The sequence below is a fragment of the Rattus rattus genome, chromosome 8, assembly GCF_011064425.1.
Source record: "Rattus rattus isolate New Zealand chromosome 8, Rrattus_CSIRO_v1, whole genome shotgun sequence".
Lineage (NCBI taxonomy): Eukaryota > Metazoa > Chordata > Mammalia > Rodentia > Muridae > Rattus > Rattus rattus.
In genome coordinates this window covers 97,046,418-97,068,243 of record NC_046161.1, presented here as the reverse complement: position 1 = coordinate 97,068,243, position 21,826 = coordinate 97,046,418, and the positions used below count along the sequence as shown (strand labels likewise).

General features: G+C 46.5%; 1 protein-coding gene across 1 annotated transcript in view; it reads left to right on the top strand.

The window, feature by feature from the left end:
• The window catches only part of Col6a6 (collagen type VI alpha 6 chain), a 96,824-nt gene that overhangs the window by 10,822 nt on the left and 64,176 nt on the right, over positions 1-21,826 (top strand). Inside the window, exons 6-14 of the mRNA XM_032909852.1 lie at positions 329-904; positions 3,555-4,124; positions 9,778-10,121; positions 10,216-10,294; positions 14,236-14,390; positions 16,059-16,151; positions 17,455-17,508; positions 19,690-19,761; positions 19,858-19,884. Of these exons, the coding sequence (XP_032765743.1) occupies positions 329-904; positions 3,555-4,124; positions 9,778-10,121; positions 10,216-10,294; positions 14,236-14,390; positions 16,059-16,151; positions 17,455-17,508; positions 19,690-19,761; positions 19,858-19,884 (1,970 nt within the window). The remainder of the gene's footprint in view (positions 1-328; positions 905-3,554; positions 4,125-9,777; positions 10,122-10,215; positions 10,295-14,235; positions 14,391-16,058; positions 16,152-17,454; positions 17,509-19,689; positions 19,762-19,857; positions 19,885-21,826) is intronic.

The window sequence follows — 21,826 nt, the reverse complement described above, 5'->3', positions numbered from 1 at the left end:
ATGAGGAAGGGACCAGTTATATGGGAATGTTATACAGTTAGGCTTTTCTCCATTTCAGTCTAAAGGTGGAGGTTGTACTCCTAATGGTCCTGGATGGCCATTCCTTCTACATTTGTACTAGGTTTCGCTCCATCGTTCCCTTGTTCTGAAATCTCATTTGAACATTGCTAAGTACCACAGCACAATAGAGCCAGGTATATCTGTTATCCAGAAAGTTAAAAATCTGACACATAGCCTGTTCCTACAGAAAGGAAAGGCCGGCCATGTAAATGGAAGTTGGGAGGTTTCCCACACCGAATCTCAGATGTTTGTTCCCCTTCCTTTTCAGAATGCAAGCGGATCGAAGTTTTGGATGTAGTGTTTGTCATCGACAGCTCCGGCAGCATTGACTATCAAGAATATAACATCATGAAGGACTTCATGATTGGCTTGGTGAAAAAAGCTGACGTGGGCAAGAATCAGGTCCGGTTTGGAGCTCTGAAATATGCTGATGACCCAGAGGTGCTGTTTTACCTGGATGAACTGAGCACAAAGCTGGAGGTGATTTCAGTGCTCCAGAATGACCAGCCCATGGGTGGTAACACTTACACTGCCGAGGCCCTGGCTTTCTCCGATCACATGTTCACCGAAGCCCGGGGCAGCCGTCTGCACAAGGGAGTCCCCCAAGTCCTCATTGTGATTACCGATGGAGAATCTCATGATGCAGAGAAGCTCAATGCCACCGCCAAGGCCCTGAGGGACAAAGGCATTCTGGTCCTGGCTGTGGGGATTGCTGGCGCCAATACCTGGGAGCTCTTGGCCATGGCTGGGTCGAGTGACAAGTACTACTTTGTAGAGACCTTCGGAGGCCTGAAGGGGATATTTTCTGATGTGTCAGCCAGTGTCTGTAACTCTTCAAAAGTCGGTAAGGCCTGTCCGTTAAGTTTTTCCTAATTATTAGATACCAACCAGTCATATTTGGTGACAAGTTTGCCTGGGAGGAACTAACATTAGGAAGTGGCTTTCTCTGGGATCCTACGAGTGGGTATTTCGTTTGCTTTCTTCCCAAACAGAAAAAAAATTTGAAAACACTTCTCCTTCCTCCCACCTGGATCCTTCTAACACTAGGAACCCTGCTGTTTTTGAAAATACTTTATTAGGACACAGGTCCACGTAGATGCCTTTCTGCCAGAAGTCACAACTCTGCCTCCTCCCAAGGGCCATCACCACTGCCTGAAGTCATTCTTGCCACCAGACCAAACAAATTCACCAAAAATGCAGGCTTAGGTATTAAACATTCCAGTCTGGTCTCTCAGGGCTGTGACAGAGGGCAGCCAGTATTGCTGTGTTTATCTTTTCTTTCAGGCAGCTAGAGGCGGTGTGTCCGTGTGTACGTGTGTCAATGTGTGCACACTCATTCATCGTTCATTCATTCAGCTGCCATTTTTACCTTGCTAGACATGGTGCCGTGTACCTGTAGTCCTAGAACTCGGAGGAAGCTGAGGCAGTTCAAGGCCACCCTAGACTGCAGTCTGAGTTCTAGGCTAGACCTCCTGTGTAGTATGACCCTGCTCACTGCCTCCTCACCTCCAAAGTGAAAGAGTTTCTAAGTGAAAGAGGGTTTTATTACTGGGGACAGACACCATGACCAAATGCGACTCTTCTAAGGATGATATTTAACTGGGGCTGGCTTACAGGTTAAGAGGGTCAGTCCATTATCATCAAGGCAGAAGCATGTCTGCATCTAGGCAGACATGGGGCTAGAGGTATTGAGAGTTCCACCTCTTGCTCTGAAGGCAGCTAGCTGACTGACTTCCAGGCAGCTACGATGGAGGTATTAAAGCCCACTCCCACAGGGACACCCCTACTTCAACAGGGCCACACCTCCTAATAGTGCCACCCCTTGGGCCAAGCATATACAAACCATCACAGTCTTTTTCAAGAAGAGACAGAATTTGCTTTCCAAAAGGGAAGCCTAGTTGGTTGGGAAAATGTACATGCAATGTTGTGCTCTAACAAATAAGAAGAAATAAAATATTTTTATTATAGAGCAATCACTATTGGTCCACAATTCCAACATGTGGGTGCAGTTCTTTTTCAAAATGATTTGGCTTCTCCAGTTTTGTCTTGTTTGTTTGTTGTGAGTTTTACTTCCTCAGGAAGTAGCCACTAGCCTTTCCTCTGGTTGTTACTAACAACCTCTGGTTGTTACTAGGAATGAGGACCAATCTTAGCTTCCTTTATTGACCAATGCCTGAACTTGTATCTGTCCTTATCTCCTTCTCTGTGCAAGTTGAAAACTATACTTTCTGACTTGAAGCTTCCCACAGGAAGCAAGAAAGGCCGCTGAACATGAGCCAGAAGCAGAGCAGTGTGGTGAGCTCGTCAATTCCTGAAGAATTGCTTTTCCGTATCTGCTTTTCTCCGTCTTATCTGGACTGTAGGAAGTCTGCCACCTTTTCCTGAAACTACACTGAGAATTAGGTTGAGGCTGATGAGGTGCCTGGAGTGTGAGAACACTGGCTGAGGAGGTGTGAGAACCCAGGCCCATGCAAAGAGCCTGTAAGCCTAGCTCCATGGGGGAGCTGAGACAGGAGAGTCACTGCTGCTCACTGGCACCAGCCTAGCTCCAATATCACTGAGTCCCTGTCTTAAGGGACAGAAGAGGAGAGAATAAGTCAGAACACCTGATGTCCCCCTCTGGCCTTCATGAATGGGTGTACATACCCACAGACATATGTACTCACACTGTACACACACACATATACCACACACACAAATTAAAAAATTAAGTTGGGTCAGTGTTGGGAACCCTGGAAATTCAGTGAGCGGTGGGACTCCCTGTATTGTTAAAGGATCCGGACGAGTGCGTGCTTGGCAGGACTTATATTAGCAGCGACCTCCCTCATTCTGTTTGTTTTGTATCCGCTACAACAATGGAACAGAATTCTGTCCAACAACACTGCACTATGTGCTTGAAAACGCTTTTTTTCTTAAGCTGGTATTTTTGCCGATGTTCACCAGAGATAGGAAGCCGATAGAAGGGGAAGGTCAGATGCAGAGCCGAAGGCATGCTTTTAACAAATTTCCCTAATAAACCAGAAAAAAAAATTTATTGGACCAACTGGACCAGAGAAGCCAAGTCAATAGTACAGACCATCTGCTTCTATTTGATTCTCTACGTGAATACGTGTTAATGTTGTTCGCTGTGCTACTGCTGTCCTGGCCTTCTAGAAAGGTTAGGACGCGATGGCAGATGCTGGGAGAAGCTGCTCTGTAGTGCAGTTGTCAGTCCTCTGGCTTGTCAAAACAGAAAATGGCCAACAACCAAAGGGATAGAGCCAAGAGAAACAGGACAGGGCGGGTTAGTGGTCAGGACTCCCGCTGTCTTCCTGAAAGGATCATTTGTGTTTCTTTATCCTCCAGTTAATGTGACCACAGAGAGTAGCATGCGATAAGAAAACTCGTTCAAACCACTCTTTCTGTAGAGTTGCCGACGGTTAATTTACTCCTGACAGGTTAAAGAATAGCCGCCTGGCCTTAATCTCATTTCCTCTCCTCTCTGCTCTCTGTAGATTGTGAAATTGAAAAAGTTGACCTCGTATTCCTCATGGATGGTTCAAACAGCATCCATCCGGATGACTTCCAGAAGATGAAGGAGTTTTTGGCATCAGTCGTTCAAGACTTCGATGTCAGCCTCAACAGAGTCCGCATAGGAGTGGCACAGTTCAGCGACAGCTACAGGTCAGAGTTTCTGCTGGGGACAGTCACAGGGGAAAAGGAGATATCCACGCAGATTGAGGCCATCCAGCAGATCTTTGGTTACACCCACATTGGAGATGCGCTCAGGAAGGTGAAGCATTACTTTCGGCCAGACACGGGCAGCAGGATCAACGCCGGTACCCCTCAGGTGCTGCTGGTCCTCACAGATGGCCGGTCCCAAGATGAGGTGGCCCAGGCGGCTGAGGAGCTGAGACACAAAGGTGTGGACATCTACTCGGTGGGCATCGGGGACGTGGATGACCAGCAGCTGATCCAGATAACTGGCACAGCGGAGAAAAAACTGACGGTGCATAACTTCGACGAGCTAAAAAAGGTGAAGAAAAGGATCGTCCGTAACATCTGTACCTCAGGTGGTGAGAGCAGTAAGTATTGAGTTCTTCATTTTGATTTCCCCACTGGCTTCGCTGACATTTTCCTCCAACTGTTTACCTCCCCCAGAGGCTTCCGGGAGAAGTTAGATTTGTGCCTCTGGATTTCAATTTGAACTTTTTTTTTTCACAGATATGAAGTGTGTGTGTTTTGTGAACCGTGGAATGAGAAACAGAGAAATAGAGACCCTGTGGCTTCTATTCGCACTGTCTCCCAGGGGGAGCATGGCTCTTCTGTGAATAGAGGTGCCTGACTTTAGAAAATGCAAGAGTGAGAGAGAGGGGCCATAGTTCACAATCCAGCTGCTTTCTGAGATTGTCACAGAGAAAATGAGCTGTCTGATGGATTTTGGTTGCCTGGCAATAGGCCTATGGTGCAAGCAATGATCCCATATGGGTGGGGAGGGATCATCTCTAGGTCTGTACCTTTCCTTTGAGACTTTACCACAGAAGTTGATAATTATCTTCCTAAGGATGGCCACATTTGGGGCCCGGAGAGCACAGTCAGTCAGTAAAGTGCTCGTGTGCAATCACAAGGACTTGAGTTTGGCCCCTCAGGACGTAAAACAGCCAGATGTGGTGATGCTTGGCTGTAATCCCAGGCCTGGAGACAGTGTCAGGAGGATCCCTGGGGCTTGCTGCATAGTCAGCCTAGCCCAGTAAATTAGTTCCAGGCCATGTGAGACTCTGTCTCAAAAATAAGGTCTGTGGTACCCAAGGGAATGAATGGTTGACCTCTGACCTCTAGGTACATGTGTACACGGGGGGGGGGAGGGGGGGGGGGGGGGGGAGAGAGAGAGAGAGAGAGAATCCAGCTAGAGAGAGGGAGACGTTCCTTCTTCCAGGTTCTGTATCTAGGCTGCCTCCAGAAGGTTCTGCCCAGATGGTCCTTTCTACTTCAAAAGGCTGGGATTAAAACTGGGTCTTCTCACTTCAAATCATTCAATTCAGAACAAATTTCTTTCATGCCCAGCAGCTTGGGTTTTAGTTGATTCTAGATGTAGTCCTGTTGACAGGTAAGACAGCCATGATACCCTCCAATGTTTGCCTACCACTAACTCATTAAATGCATTCCCAAGGGCTGGATCTTCCCCTTGGCCACCTCACTGGAAGGAACGAGCCTCTTCTCGGTGATTAACATGCTTGCTCCCCTGTAGCTCTAGAAACTTTAAGCTCCACCAAAGGCTATTTTATGCTTCTAGCCTTCCAGGAGCTGCTCACCTGTTACAAGGGACAAGGCCACATGGGGTTGACATTTTCCCCATTGTTCCTGTCCCTTACTTTTGAACTACCCCTTTTCTCAGGCCTTGTCCCTCCTCTCTTGCTGGCCCTGGCCTCTGGCCATTCTCGAATGTTCTGGGGTAGAGAGGGGTGTGCAGAACAGAAGCATTCCACGTGATGGCACTGCCCAGACCCTGGTGCTCTGACAGTGGCTCACAGCCAATGCTGAGTCCTGGAGTGGGACCATCCTTTAAGATCTCCCATCCTCTTTCCCACTACTTGGATTCCTACCAAAACCAGCTTTTTAGTGTGTCTATCCACTGATGTCTGGATCCTGGATGGTGTCTGCCCCTTGCCCTTGGACCCTGAAACAGTTCCTTTTTACTGCTCCTTCATAGCTGTTCCGTGGGCCACAGTGGTAAGTCAGCTATCCCCATAGACACTAGAATTCACAGTCCTAGAAATGGGCCCCTCTTTCACAGAAAACACATGTGACCAGGGTCTTGGCTCTTGCAACTTCCAGACTTAAGTTAAATCAAAGCTACTTTTCCAGTTACTCGAAGCTACTTGAGTTTCAAGTAGCTTCAAAAGGAAGAGAAGCCCCTTCCTCCTAAACTAAAGAGGAAATTGCTCCTTGTGTGTGAGGAAGCTCAGAGTACGTCAATAGCTCTCTCTGAGTGTACTTTCCCAAGCTCCAGGCTCCCAGCTTTTGTAAGAACCCAATGGGTGGGTCAAAGGTTGAGTGTCAGGAAGTTGGTTAGGGGCCACCGTCTTTCTGCAATCTTGCTTTAGATACTGTTCCAACTTCGAAATGTATCTGATTATTCCAGCCAACCCTTCTACATTAATTTTCTATTTCACAAGAGATACGGATTTTAAATGATTAGATAGAAAATTATCTTAAAACAGCTTGATTTCCACTTGAGTGCTTGAGAAAGTTTTTTTTTTTTTTTAAAAAAATGGGACTATTGACTCCAAGTAGTGAGCTATTTTTAAAAGAAGCGGTTGTTATGCCAACAAGATCGCTCAGCCAGGCGAGGCACTTGCCCCCAATCCTGACAACTGAACTCCATTCTGGAACCCACATGGTGTCAGGAGAAAAATGGCCGCTGCAAGTTAATCCTCTGACCTCATCCCCATGTGGTGCCCCATAAATAAATGTTTTTTTTAAACTAAGGAAACACTCATGAGTACAAAAAGATAACAGGGCAATAAGAAACTTAGCCGTCGGTCCAGCAAACAGGAATGGAAGGCTTTTGTCGTCAAGCTGTGAGCTGATGGGGCTGGAATGTGCAGTGATAAAGCTTCAAGGGGATGCACAAGTATATTATGGGATGTCCTTTCTGAAATGATAAAATCCTCCCAACCGGAGGGGCCAGACGGCGGATGGGTGCCTTTCAAAGTTAACCGGGCTTCGCTCTCTACACTTGTTTGGCTTGTTCGTTGACCATAGATTCCCCTCACTCCTCACCCACCAGTCCCCCCCACCACATCCCCTCTCTCCCAGATCCACTTCTCCATTTCTCTTTAGAAAAAGAAGGGATATACCCCCTTCTAGGGATATCAACCAAAACAGCATAACAATATACAATAAGACTAAGGATATGGGTTGGGGATTTAGCTCAGTGGTTAGAGCGCTTGCAAGCGCACGGCCCTGGGTACGGTCCTCAGCTCGGGGGAGGGGGGGGAGGATGTCAGAAAGACTAAGGATAAACCCAGGAGAAGGAAAAAGATCCCACAAACAGGCAGAAGAGTCAGAGGTACCCCCACTCTTTCCGTTGGGAGCCCCACAAAATCCCCAAGCTAAACAACCACAGCAGGCATGCAGGTTGCCCTTTCAGTCTCTATGAGCTTCTAGGAGCCCTGTTAGTTGATTCTGTAGACTGCTTTCTGCTGTCCTTGATCCCTCTGGTTCCCAGGACTTCTCAGTATTAATACTAAGAATACGCTGTCAATTCTTAACAAATAAAAGGGCCCGATGGTTGTGGTAGGGCAGGCCCTGTGTCATCCAATTGGTCCTTTATATTTTTATTTTGAGACCTATAAGCTCTCGATTTTTGTGGTCAAGGAAAGAAATCTCTCAAGAGGATAAAAGATTTGCCCAACTCAGGGAGGACTGAAGCACCTGTCTCCCCTCCTCCAAGCTCCGCCCTGATTTGCAGGTGGCCACTAGAAGACCGCGCCCGCTTGAGGCGCTCTTCCCTTTGCTGTCCCATCCCCACCCCATTGCCCCTGCCGTGGCTGCTTTCCTAATATCCTTTGCTTTCACCGCTCCTACTCTATTCTCAGCCCAGACCCTAGTTTAATTCTTCATGACCTACTTGAAAAACAACCTTATCGTTCTCCCTGGCTCACTTCTCAAACTACCCCCACCTCCAGTGAATTTGAGTCACCACTGGCAGATTTCCTGTGAAGCACAGCATTGGGCTCCCAAAGTTCTCAGGCACATCCGTCCTTGGAGCCTTCAAAGCCAACGCGCAAGCGCTCTTTCCAGCTCCGCCTTGTCCGGCACTACATTTAGGCATGTGTCTGCTCGGCCTGGGCTTCCTCACCAACTTGTCTCCCTTTGATCATGTTGTGGAATCATTTGCCAATTTTAATTAGACATGAGGAATTTAGATTGCGTTTTTGGCATCTAGATGAAATGTTTTAAAGGCTCAGTCTGTGTAGGGAACAATTCCAGGGTCTGTTGGTGTCCTAACAACACCGCTGCTGGTGGATGTGCCTTTCCAAATTGGCAGTGGGGTGGCTTGGTCACCTGGTTTTCTGTCGATGGATAAAAGTACTGTTGGTCTACAGAGGAGAAGTGGACACACAAGTTCTAGAAAAGGTGGATGCTGATTTCTGATGCGTCCTGCATCTGCCCCTGTCTCACTTTCTGAGTAGCCAAGAAGAAAGACGGTCAAATACAGCAAAGTAGAAGGCCAGTCTTCTAGACTTTTTGACAACATTAAATCTCTGGGTGAAATTGATGATCAAGTAAGGCTTTCCCTTTTCTACACTGAGATCTTATCTTAAAAAGAAAAGACTCAAGTCACCAACCTTTGTTTTAAGCATTTAACTTGGTTTTGTTGTTGCTTCAGAGACTTAAAAATATCCAACTGAACAATGTATGTGGGAGACGGCATGAAGAAGCATCCCTATACACACACACACACACACACACACACACACACACACACACAAGGACCCACAGACTCTCTCACACACACACACACACACAAGGACCCACAGACTCTCTCTCACACACACACACACACACACACACACACACAAGGACCCACAGACACACACACACAGACACACACACACAGACACACACACACACACACAAGGACCCACAGACTCTCTCTCTCTCTCTGTCACACACACACACACACACACACACACACACACACACACACACACACACACACAGGACCTGCAGATTTACACAGAGAGAGAGGGAGCGCGCGAGCGCACATCTGAAAATTGCTGAGTTAAGCCAGGCATTTTTTATTGTACCAAGCAAGCCACATGTGTTGAGAAGGAGGAGGCGAAGGTTGAAGTGAGTTTAGCAGCTTAGACGTTCTTGAAAGAAGAGCCTGTGTGCTGTAAGACTTTTATCCCTCTCGAATTATCGGCCTTTAGGGCACTCAGCATAAATACTAAGCCCATCCCAGTGTCTTCAATGCTGAAACTTCCCAGGAGTTCATAAGGCAACAGCAAAGACCTTTACATGCTACACGTCTCTGCTCTAAGTCTCTAGAACCCCAAATGGCAGTGTTCTGCTCCCCCACTGACGGAGCTCCCAAAGGCAGTGCCATCTCTGACACAGACAAGTTGGATAATTGGATCACCAGTCTCCTCTTCACCTGTAGGACTTAAAGCAAGATCTAAACGATTTTTTTTTTAAACCATCGACTTCCTCTCTGAGTGGATGTTAAAGGCAGTCCAAATTGACCCATGCTTCTAGAAAGAAAATTGATCAAAACTTTTCTGTGACTTTTTTTGATTCTAAATGACTTTTCTCTGTTCCAATGTTTTTACTTTTCTCTCATTCCCATTATAATTTAACATTTGTCAATGACCTCAGCTGTTAAGTAGTGCTTATATGAATGTGTTTTAGAATGTCACTGCATCCACAAGGTGCCTAGGGATACTTTAGAGACAGAACATATTACAGTGTATTTGTAATGGCTCGAATAGAATCATTTAGCCCTTTAGTTGTCAGAGAATCGTCCAGATTATGCCAGCCGAAGCAAGTTTATACTCTATAGGTTGTAGAAGAATGGGTGTGTGGCTTTCCTGGTCCATGTTTTCCCCTGCTTTCTACTTTATGGCTAGAATGGAAATAAGACTTCTTGGTCCCTAGACTCAGGCATGCATCAGAATCCCATCAATGTGATGTTAATCTAACAAGATTCACTGTCTCCTTGAATCCTAGATTGTTTCGTGGATGTGGTGGTTGGATTCGATATCTCAAGTCAGCGGAGAGGGCAGACTTTGCTCGAAGGTCAGCCTTGGATGGGGACCTACCTCCAAGACCTCTTACGTGCCATCAGCTCCCTCAATGGGGTAAGCTGTGAGGTGGGCACAGAGACTCAGGTGAGCATAGCTTTTCAAGTGACGAATGCTATGGAGAGATACCCTTCCAAGTTTGAGATCTACAGTGAGAACATACTGAGCAGCCTGCAGGGTGTGACAGTGAACGGCCCATCTCGCCTAGACGCAAACCTGCTGAGTTCTCTGTGGGATACGTTTCAGAACAAGTCCGCTGCTCGAGGGAAGGTAATAAGGCTCTAGTTTGTGTGCTGGTCTGCGGTTTTCAGTGAATTTGTTGCTAACTTTTTTTCCCCCCTCATTTTTCTAAAACCTACCCTAGGTGGTCCTTCTGTTTTCAGATGGATTGGATGACGGCGTTGAAAAACTTGAACAGAAATCTGATGAACTCAGAAAGGAAGGTACTGAACGTGGGGGAGGGGAGGAATGGGGTTAAGCGTTTACTTACATAAGTAGGGTTTTACTTTGTACCCCAGGCTATTCGGGACCTTCCTAGGGTCTCAAACTCAAGGCATCCTCTTTCAGCTTCTTGGGTGTTGGGATCACAGAATGAGCCACCGTGCCTGGCTGCTTATTAACTTTATAATCTCAGAGGTCAACGCTGGCTGCATTATTTCCAGGTGCCCTACCAACCCCTGAATTTCTTACTGACTCTGGTCTTTCTCTGCCCTATGGTCTCAGTAGAGAAGAGGTCCTCTCAGGATGCCTTCCTGGTCCATGTGTCTAAAGTAGGACACAGACTACGGCCCTTGCTTCACCTCCTCTTACTGGATTTGCTCTTCAGAACCTTTATTGGAGGGGGTGCCTGCCTGTCTCACCCCGTGTTTAACGCTGCTACTTTGTCACATGTGAGTGAACAGGAAGAGCCTCTTGGACCAAGAAACATGATGATTGGAAGACGTCTCCTAACACTAACCATTTCCAGACTTGCAAGCATTTTTTTTTTTTTGGACAAATTGCCTTGGGTGTTGGGTTTTATAATTAGTTCCTTCCTTCAGAGCACAAAAGAACCAACCGTGATACTTGTGACAGTCTCAGAGCTCTGGAGCCAGGCATCTGGCTTTTAGAACCAACAGCCGGTCTGACTTGTTGTTGGGTCCAATTAAAATATAGGTCAGTAGAGGCAAAAAGCAACCATGTGTTCCGACTTGACTAGCGTGGGACCGGTCTCCCGTGTAAGTGGGTACTGCTGCTCTCCCATTCCTCTGCTGACAGGATCACCCACTGCCAGTCACTCAGAGCTGTGTGTTCTCTGAGGAATCACCATTGGAAAGTTGCTCCCCACATCACCGCTGAGCACACAAAGATCATCCGATCCTGGTCTCAAGTGACACCAGGGCAGCATTTATGCTCCAGAACTCTCCGAGGTCAAATTCAAAACTAGGGGGTTGTTCATATCCTGCCCTGCCGTCTTTCCTTTAACGTCTTTCCTTCTCTTCTGAGCACTTTTCAACACATTGCTTGTGTCCAAACCCTTACCGCAGGCTCTGCTTCTGGGAGCCTGCTCTAGAATACCTGCCTCTCCAGAATCTGTGTCTTCTGTTGAGTTCTCTCCTCAACCTTAAACAAATTGCAGAGTTCTCTGGATTTACAGTCATAAGGCAGAGGCTTTTATTTAACCCTTTATCGGCCAAAACTGCCTGCTCTTCATTCTATCAAATCTTGGTCTTTGTTTATGCGCTCTAAATAGATTTTAATTAACATTGAGGACAGGCTTTGAGGCACCTGGTTTGAGGAGACAATTTTGTTGTCATCCTCCAGATTTTAATTACTTCAGCCCTTTGTGTATGCGTTGGGGGGCCGATATTATTTTTTGCTCATGGTGTTAGTGTCTTCTAGGAAACATTTCAGAATGTCTAGAGTTCTAAGACCATTCTGTCTGCATCTTCCAGGAAAATCTGTATTGACTTCAGTGTGTGCGTGTGTGTGTATTCCTCAGAAGTTTAGAATCTTTGAGAAAGGGATAAAGGAATGGTGGCAGTAGTATCCTTTGAAAAGTATCACATAGATCTCAACATGGACAAGAAGGTACCCCTGTCCCTGGATGCTTCATATATATGTGTGTTCCTTCCTTTCTTTCCTTCAGTTAACCACTGAAGGAACCGTGTGTGTGTGTGTGTGTGTGTGTGTGTGTGTGTGTGTGTGTGTGTTGTGTTCCATTGATGATCTCTTAACCTAGGAGACTGTTTTAGTTCAAGATCACATACTGTCATAAACACTAGGCAGTCCTCATGCAACAAGAAGAGAGGAGAAAAGAATTATCGGTAGTGTGTGGCTCTATAATTTATACATGTAAATTGGGGTTTGAATTTGTTCGTTAAGTTTTCAAAGTCAAATGCCCTGGAATTTCCTTATGAAGTGGTTCTTTCTTCCCACCACTTTTGAAGGTTTTTCTGCCTTGATTCGTTTCTAGCGACCGAAGACGTTGCACTGAAGGCTGTGACTCATGTAGTGAGTGAGTCTGGAGGGAGCATGACTGAATACTCCAATTCTGAGAATCACGACCATAAATGATGGTTCTGTGCAATTTCCCTGCATGTCAGGGTCCCATGGATCTTGTAATGCTCACATTTTTACACTTCCTGAAGTTCCTAAGGAAAAACAGATGTGACAGTACTTTTCTTTTATAAATAGATCTGTGAGTATGCCTCCCTCGTCGGTAATGCTCAACTCCTCCGCATAGCATCGCTGTCCCAGCCCACCTCTGGACTCATTCTTCTCTTCCCCCTTCTTAGTTTAGAAGGGTGACCGACCGATTATGCTAGTTTGTCTGCGACAGGGCAGGACTTTTACAGGACTAACATCAGAAAAGTCTCGGGCAAACCAGAATGAGCTGGCCATCCAACTTAAACCTTTCTTCCTTCCTTTCCTTTGGTTAACCACTGTATCAGCCTCTCCTCCAATCGAATCCACCCCTGCATGCCCAACCTCACTCCCCTATTCTCTTCATTCAAACCACAGCATCTGAACTTACCTAAGAAGGGACTTTGACTCTGGGAGAGCCCTTGACTATTTCCTTATCTGCTTTGGTATTTAGGTCTCCAAATCCCATCCAGTGTGTCTCGTGCAACCATAGGAGGATGAGGAAAGTGCAGGGTTGCCCTTGGTTGTGTGATTATGCCTTCCGTTCCTTTCTGCTAAAGTGTCCTTGAGTGTAAGGCTTTGGAATCAGGCTCTGGATGAAAACCTGAGAAGACCAGTCAGTCAAGAGCCTCCGTTCTCTAAGCCTCAGTTCTTTTCTCTGTAAAGTAAAATCTGATTTGAATCATATCTATAGACCAAGATGAAGCATCATTTAGCTGTCTCCCAGGCACACCGCAGTTATGAAAGAAAGCTAATGTAACTGTTATGTAGGGTGAATGCCAGGGCTACCTCATACCTAGTTTTCAAAAGCAGTCACTGGCAACCCTACCCTAAGCCGTAAACTTTATTTGAGATATTCTGATCTATAAAATTCCAAGGCGTATGAGATGCTGCTCTCAGTGATTAACATCTGCTTCTACTAAAAGTTACAACTGTAGCAACGGTTCCTTATGAGGTCATTGAAAGCCCCTGCCTTTCATGTATTTGTGTGTGCCTGCTTTTAGTTCATGTGTAGCACATGTGTGCAGGAGTCTTCAGGGACCAGAAGAGGAGCTGCATTACAGGTGAGGTCAAGGCACCACTTGGGTGCCAGCCACCAAGCCCAGGTCCTCTGCAAGAACAGCAAGTGCTCTAAACTGCTGAGTCGTCTCTCCTGCCCTTAAACACACACTTCTGTTTCTGTTTATACATTTGTTTCTGTGCACAATGCTGGGGCTTGAATCCAGGCGTCACACATGCCAGGCAATTGCTCTGCCTGGGAGGTTTGTGTAAACAGACATTCAGGTTTAGTACATATGGACGAAGGCCTAAGATCCCCTATTTCTCTTTTGACTTGATCATCTTCCCATGTGATTCTTTATTTTATTGAAAGATGCCAGTCAATACGCGTGTCTATCCCAGGAAAGTCTGTATTTCTGAGAAAGCTCCTAGGTGATTCTGATTGGTGGCTTGAGTAACCCTCCACAAAGGGGAAAAACAAAAAGAGCATTCACTTTCTTGATGTGTGGATTCTGAGAAAATTCTGCAAGCCGTGTGGACAGACCTTTGGTTAACTCACTGTCTCATTTTAATCAATAATCTCTGAAATCCTGCTATTGCACCCCCAGTTTAATTCATTAATATTGTGCTATCATTTACTGGCATTGCATCATGGGATTAGAGGACGTAGACAACAGAAAGAAGCTGTCCACTGAGGCTAACGGTTTAAGCGTGCTGGATGATTTAAGAGCCCACTTCACCTGGGGAATGTGTTGAACAGGCCTGAATGCCCTCATAACCATCGCTGTGGACGGAGCTGCCGATTCCAGTGACCTGGCTGACCTTCTCTACATTGAATTTGGGAAAGGATTTGGGTACAGAACACAGTTCACAATCGGAATGGGGAACCTTGGGAGTCACCTGTCAAAGCAACTAGTAAGTTACTCAGAAAAGGCTGGAGGGTTCAAGTAAATGCCCCCCCATCGGGCTGGAGCCTTACCTCCTAAAGTTTAAGCCTTTGATTGTCTTGTATACAGGTTTAATATTGGTGAGGATGGACTTGAACTAATACTGACCTTTTAAGTAAAGACGAGATGGGCCTTTATGAACTTGGACAGTCTAAGAATGTGGTGCTTTAAGGATTATGTAGTTCAGTGGGTCAAAGCATGTTTGACAGATACTCTTGGGCTGGAAGAAATGGCAAAAGGAAGAATAAAGAGGAAAATAGCACCACGTTGGCCAGATCAACCCACGAGGCCAGTGTACCAAATGACCCTGAGTTAGGGACAGGCCCGGTGCCCCCAGGCCAGCAGGTTCTCAGGTTCCATGGGGCTCTGAGCATCACAGTTCATGGTGCCTCTGATGTTCAAAGTGTACTTCCTCTCCAGCTCAGCCTGTGAATGACCGCCACTCACCATGGAGTTCAAGCAGAGAAACAAAGCCTGCTAGAAGTGTGGGGGAGGAGCTAGACATCAGGGGCCTCAGTGGCAGACTTTATGAGTGAGGGGTTTCCTTGGGTTGTCTCCACACTGCTAGACCCTTATGCTTTTGTTCTGTTTTTCCAACCTCACAACTAGAAAAGATGTCTTTACCATGTTATTTCAGAAATTTACAAAGAATCAAGCTTGGGTGTGAGCACTAACAGGTCTTGGCATGTTACTGATTTTACAGTGATGAGTTGGAATTAATTTGTTTATAATTCACAGAATCTTGACTCAGTATTATCAGAACACTTTCTGATGAAGGGCTATTCTTTACCTGTAGAAATGAAGGGTAGCATTTACTGCGAGCCGAATTGTCCTAAAACTGAGTCTGCTGGGTTGTTCGCAAAAATAAATTAGATAGATGATAGATTGATAGATAGATAGACAGATTGATAGATTGATAGATAGATTGACAGATTGATAGATGATAGATAGAGTGATAGATAGATAGTGATAGATAGATAGATAGATAGATAGATCGATCGATAGATAGATAGAGTGAGCTATGTTAGCTATTCAGGAAATATCAAAGTAAGTCCAGAGTGAAATTCATATTCTAAATACATAATTTTGTTTTGGCCATCACGTAAAGAGAATATTCTCATGCTCACACTCTCTGTAGCAAATGGCTCTAAAATGTTGGCATGTACCTGATATTTCCAAAATCACATCAGAACTCTCCTAGATGTGTTTCCAGGGGAGGCTTTTCCAAGCAGCGTTTCAAAGTACACAGTCTAACGCTACTGACAAGCTAAGATTTTACAAATGGAGCCATGAGACTACAGCATGCCTTCATTTTACCGAACAAAGCCCAAGGGGCAGAATACATAGGGTAATCAACAATGAGCAAAAGCTAGGGTGAGGTGTGTTGACAAGAGGCAACCCCGTTAATAATTAGTATGTAGTGAGCTGGTCATGGCGGAAAGGACGCCATCTGCAGAGGTGGAGCACTTGTGGGTTGATCAGGAATTCCTCACAGGGTAGACAGCAGGACTCAAAAGTGGAAGGAGACCTCTTAGCGATGATAAGAAGGCTTCTGCCACTGTGAGCCCACAGTGGAGTTTATGCGTGGGATTTGGGGATCAGTGCCACTGAATAACTATCCTCATGTTCCCCCAAGATCAATGTTGCAGAGAGGACCTGCTGCTGTTTGCTCTGCAAGTGCACAGGATGGGACGGTGCCATGGGGGATCCAGGCTCAGCAGGGAAAAAGGTGACTTTATCTCAGACTTACAACTCCCACTATTTGAACCGTAGCATGCCTTTCAGATATGAGCTGGGATGGAAATAGAGAGGTTTTGCCTGGAGGAAGCTGACCATGTAATGTGATACCCTTTTTCCACGTGAGACTAGATAGTTGCCATTTTCCTTGGTCTCCTACATTAGAATTGTCTGAAAGTTCCTCAAGGGGTTTCAAGAGACATTGTCATCAGGACGTTTGATGAGCCCAGTGCTCAAGCAGCATTGGTAACACAGGAAAACCAAGCGATGCTGAATGATGAAAGCTTCCTCCACACCAGTGACCCACTTCAGTTTCCCCTTTTGATCTCGGCAGTGACATTAAAATCAAGTCAATATTGTGTATAGTCTGCTGAAAATCAAACTCAGGTCACTCTACCCTAGAGCAAATTGTGACAGTGTCACCACCCCTAGACATACATACAGAAGTGGGCCAGATAGTTTTTTTTATTTATAACACTAATTCATTTATTTCCTAAGTAGGGAACATTTTTATATTCTTGCATAAAAATTCTACTTCAGGGGTTAGGACATGTTCAAATATGTCCAAACTCACAATGGGACACACTGAATGATCTTAATACTGCTACCGTACATATGGGTTGAATTTGTGACCACGGTGCCGTATTGCTCCCCCATCACCAGAGCTCTGACGCTGTAGAAAACTTTGAATTAATTATTTCTGGAATGCTTAGACTTCATGGAAGGAGGATACTAGAATTTAAAAATGTATCAAAAACCAGAATAGAAAGAAATGTGTGTGGCCTGGTTTTCTATGTATAGCAGTAGGTCTTAAAAAAGAAAGGGTTATTTTGATGAGAAGAGAATAATTCTAGTCTGCCAAGAATGAATATATTTTGCTTAGAGAGGAATGTCAACTCCATTGCTATTCCTGAAGACAGTGAGGGTCAGTGTGCTATCACAGGTGTACACATGTGTGCACATGTTATGTGTTCACACTTATGCATATACATACCAGCTACCACCCCACATACATACATGCATATGCTCATATGCACACACGTATTCACACACATGTGCTCACACATCCACACCCACAGTCCCCGCCCCCCATGTGTGCACATGAATATCTGGATGCTTGTGTGGAAATTCCTTTTTGTTTGTATAAACGCCACTAGCTTGAGGTTTGGAACGCCGGGGGCATTTTCGAACTCTTCCGTTGCATATGAACTCTAACCTCAAGGCGATGGACCTGCCCTGAGAACTCACTTCGCAGTCTGTGGAGCTCACATTTTCTCCTCTTTCCTTTCTTCCAGGGACCCCCAGGATTTAAAGGCAGTGAAGGCTACCTGGGAGAAGAGGGCATTGCTGTAAGTCAAGACCTTTACAGCTCACCTATCCCTACAAACAAGAGAAGGGGAACAAAGACCAGACTCTGAGGATTCAGATGCAGCTTCTTGGGTCGTTCCTGACTCTTCCCGTGCTGGAAAACACTCTCCTTAGAGGTCCTTACTCTACTGCCTTGCTCTGACTTACCCACCTCCACTCCACAGTGGCCTATGTGAAAGGTAGTATCCCTGCCGTAGGAGCCACAGCCCTGACATTCGCCCAGGTCATTTAGTAATTAAACCAATGCACCACATAATTTATCAGAAACCCTTCCTCCTTCCTCCCTCTTCCTCTCTCCTCCCTCCCTCTTCCCTTTCCCCTCTCCCCTTCCCTCTCTCCTCCCTCCTCTCCTCTCCTCCCCTCCCCTCCCCTCTCTTCCCCTCTCCTCTCTTCTCCTCTTCCCTTTCTTCCCCTCCTCCTCCCCTCCCTCTTCCCTTCCCTCTCTCCTCCTCCCTCTCCCTCTCCTCCTCTTCCCTCTTCCCTCTTCCCTCTCTCCTCCTCCCTCTCTCCTCTCCTCCCTCTTCCCCTTCCCCTCTCCTCCCTCTCCCCTCCTCCCCCTTCCCTCTCCTCTCCTCCTCTTCCCCTTCCCCTCTCTCCTCCCTCTCCTCCCTCTTCCCCTTTCCTCTCTCCTCCTCCTCTTCCCTTCCCTCTCTCCTCCTCTCTCCTCCCTCTTCCCCTTCCCTCTCTCCTCCTTCCTTCCCCTTCCCCCTCTCTCTTCCCTCCTCTTCCCCCTTTCCTCTCTCCTCCCTTCCTCTTCCCCCTCCCCTCTCTCTTCCCTCCCTCTCTCCTCCTTCTCCCCCTCCCTCCCTCTTCCCCCCTCTCTTCCCCCTCCCCTCCCCCTTCTTCCCCCTCCCCTCCCCTTTTTCCCCCCTCCCTTCCCTCTTTCCCCCCTCCCTCCCCTCTTTCCCCCCCCCCTCCCCTCTTTCCCCCCTCCTCTCTCCCCCCCATCCCTCCTCCCTCCCTCTTCCCCCTCCCCTCTTCTTCCCTCCCTCTCCTCCTTCTGCCCCTTCCTCCCTCTTCCCCCTCTCCTCTCTCCTCCCCTTCCCCCTCCCCTCTCTCCTCCTCCCTCTTCCCCCTCTCCCCTCTTCCCCTTTCCCTCTCCCCTCCTCTTCCCCTTCCCCTCTCTCCTCCCTTTTTTCCCTCTTCCCTTTCCCCTTTTCTCCCCCTTTTCTCTTCCTTTTTTCCTTCTATGCATCCAGTCCTGCATTCATTTGACAACACACATTTAAGCTTCTTAATGGTTACTTCATTGTTTACCAAAGGAAAAAAAAAAGTACACTACCAGTGTGAGCACCCCAGAAATGAGGAAAAAATATACAGAAGAAAGATACCCAGCCCCCACCTTAGGGACCTTTCCACACTAGAAAGACAAACAAGGAAAGTGTCCAGCTGTTCTGCACATGGCCGTGCTGGAGGCACAGGGAGTTGACGGTTGAGCAAGAATAGGAACCTAATGGCTAGAAGACCAACCCGGTCGGAGTTGACCCTGGGAAGGAAAGGTTACGAAACAATGGGCAACACTTGGGCAGACACGTGAAGGATAACAAGGAGTTCCTCCGGGTAAAGTGTGTAGGAAATCCTATTCTACTACGAAAGGGAAACCGTGTGTTCAAAGTAACAATGGCGTCAAAGGACTGAGATTGGGAATTGGCAGAATGGCACATAGTCAGTGTGGCTGGGCACTGCAGAAGTCCCCTGGAGAAGACTCGCTGCTGTCTAGCTATGGACAGTGAGTGAGGGTGAGCATAGGAGTGGGATGATCAGGCAGCATCGTGGATGACGCTCAGACTGAGGTCATGGGTCAAAGTCTTAAAGTCCTAGGGACCGGGCAAAGAGTCCTGAATCTTAGCCTAGGGCAGGATGAGCGCACATGGTAAGGAGATTGAAAGGCAGTAGTGTGGTGGCCACATGGAGAAAGGGAAACTCCGTGCAGGCAGTATGCAGGTGGCATCCAGAGCAAAGGGTTGTCATCATTGTAGATCTGATTTACTTTCATTCTTTGTTTTTGTAGGCTAGAGTCCCGGAATGTAAGTCATGAACAGACAGCTGTTTTCTTAAAAACAAAACAAAGCCCAAAAAAACCTTGTCAAGTATCCAGGACAGATCCCAGATCCTAACAGGACACACTGATCTGGATCTGTGATTTTTCTGCTTTTCCTCAGGGAGAAAGAGGAGCCTTGGGACCAATGGGAGAGCAAGGTACAAAGGGATGCTTAGGTGCCAAAGGGCCCAAGGTAAGGACTCTGTAGGACCCCGCAATGCTACACTGTGATCCATCCTGGTAGCCACTGAATTTCCTACACTCACACTGCCATCCTTTCTGTCTTCAGGGAGCCCGAGGACTCAGCGGAGAAGAGGTATGGCCCTTATTCACCCCTCAGTTATCCAGAAAACTTTGAGCTTCATTTTTTTTTTGTTTCTTTTTCTAAAATATCATTAGAGGATGCTACAAGTGCAGCCACTGTTAGCTTTCCTTTTGTTTGTTTTTTGTTTTTTGTTTCATTTAGTTTTTTCAAAAAAAAAAACTGTTTGAGATTCTAATTACAGTATTTCTCCTTCCCTTTCTTCCATCCAAACCCTCTCATATAATGCTCCTTTTTCTCTTTCAAATCCACGGCCTCTTTTTTTGTTGTTGTTAATTGTTGTTGCAGGCCTATATGTACATGTATGTAAATATAGCCTGCTCAGTCTGTATAACGTCCCTTGTATATATGTTTTCAGAGTTGACTGTTTAATGTTGAATGAGCAGTTGATGTGCCCTTCCCTGGGGAAGACTATTTCTCCTGCTCAAATTCTTAGTTGACTACAGTTCTTTGTGTAGGACTGCGGACTCTTCCCATTCACCCTGACATTTCTATTGCCCTTACCCTGCTTTAACTCATGTTTACGAAGTCATGTTGGTGAGACTTTGAGTGTAGCTTCTGATGTTGCTAGGAGACACAATCTCACAGCAAACTCCCCAACGTCCTGGCTCTCACATCCCCCTTTCCCTTCTCTGACGATGTTCCCTAGGCCTTAAGTGCAGGAGTGTTTTGTAGGTGTATCCATTATGACTATGCACCCAAACTCTGCATTTTGATTGGTTGTGACTTTCTGTACTGGCCCCTGTCTTCTGCCTCTGTCTGTTGCCACAAGAGAAGTTTCTTTGATATGGGGGAGGTGCAGGGAGTATATTTACCTGGGGTATGAGGACAGATGTTTAGACTAGTATTTGGGGGTTGCTGGGTTAGTAACATTGTGGGTTCTCCACCAAGATCCATGACTTCACTAGCACTGAGTCTGGCTAGGTTTCAAGTACCATGTTTTCATTTTTGCTGAGCAAGTCTTAAGTACAGTTATGGAGCTGTTGGTTACCACCAAGGTATACAATGCCACTACTGCACCCTTAGGAGTCTCGTGCCATGCTGGCCATGGTGGTTCCCAGGCATCATAGCTGGCAAGGACAGTTGGTTGCCTCCCTTCTTTGGAAGCTTACACGGTACCTTCTGGAACCATGAAGGCTAGTCCTCAGGGAGGATGCATTCAGGTCAATTCCAGTTCTGAGTCTCTGGGCTCTGGGTCTGAGATGGATGGAGTCAATAGGGACTTACCTTCCACCTCTGGGGAGCAGTCAGGGACAATAGCAATAGGCTGTACATTTGGGGTCTTCTGGACAGCCCTGGCCAATAATTCAAAAGAAGGCTTCTTGTATCTGGTATTAGGTTTATTTTTAGGTGGTCTTCAGCTCTTTCATTGTCAGCCCAGGTAAGAAAAGTTCACCAAAACTATATGTTTATATTTATTCACTGAATCACATGCATTATAGGGTCATCTTGGTAAATAGTTAATGATTCCTTAAGGCTTTAGCAGACATCCATATTGGTATTTTACCCACTTCCCTCCTCCTTCTGGATTTTCTTTCCTACCCCTCCCTACAGCGCCTCCCTTTGCCCATTTCCCCTATTGGATGCCTTGTGCCCAGCTCCCCTCTTTGCCCTCCCTCCCGCCTTCTGTATTTGCCTTCCTCCCCCTCCCTAAGGAGCCACATCCTTTGCTCCCGTTTCCCTAATCAGATCGCTTAGACCCTGCTATTGCCCTCCTGCTCCTCAACCTCCCTATCCTGGCAATGTCCCATTCTACTCTCCTGGGTCCTGTAGTCACTCTGAGTGGGGAGCCTCCAGTGACAGAGAACACACAGTATTTTCCTTTCTGGATCCGGGTTAGCTCACTCGCTAAAGGTCTCTGCTAGTCCCGTCAGTTCATGCTGTCATTCGTCTTTCTAGCTGAATGGAATTCCACAGTGTGTACGCGCCACAGTTC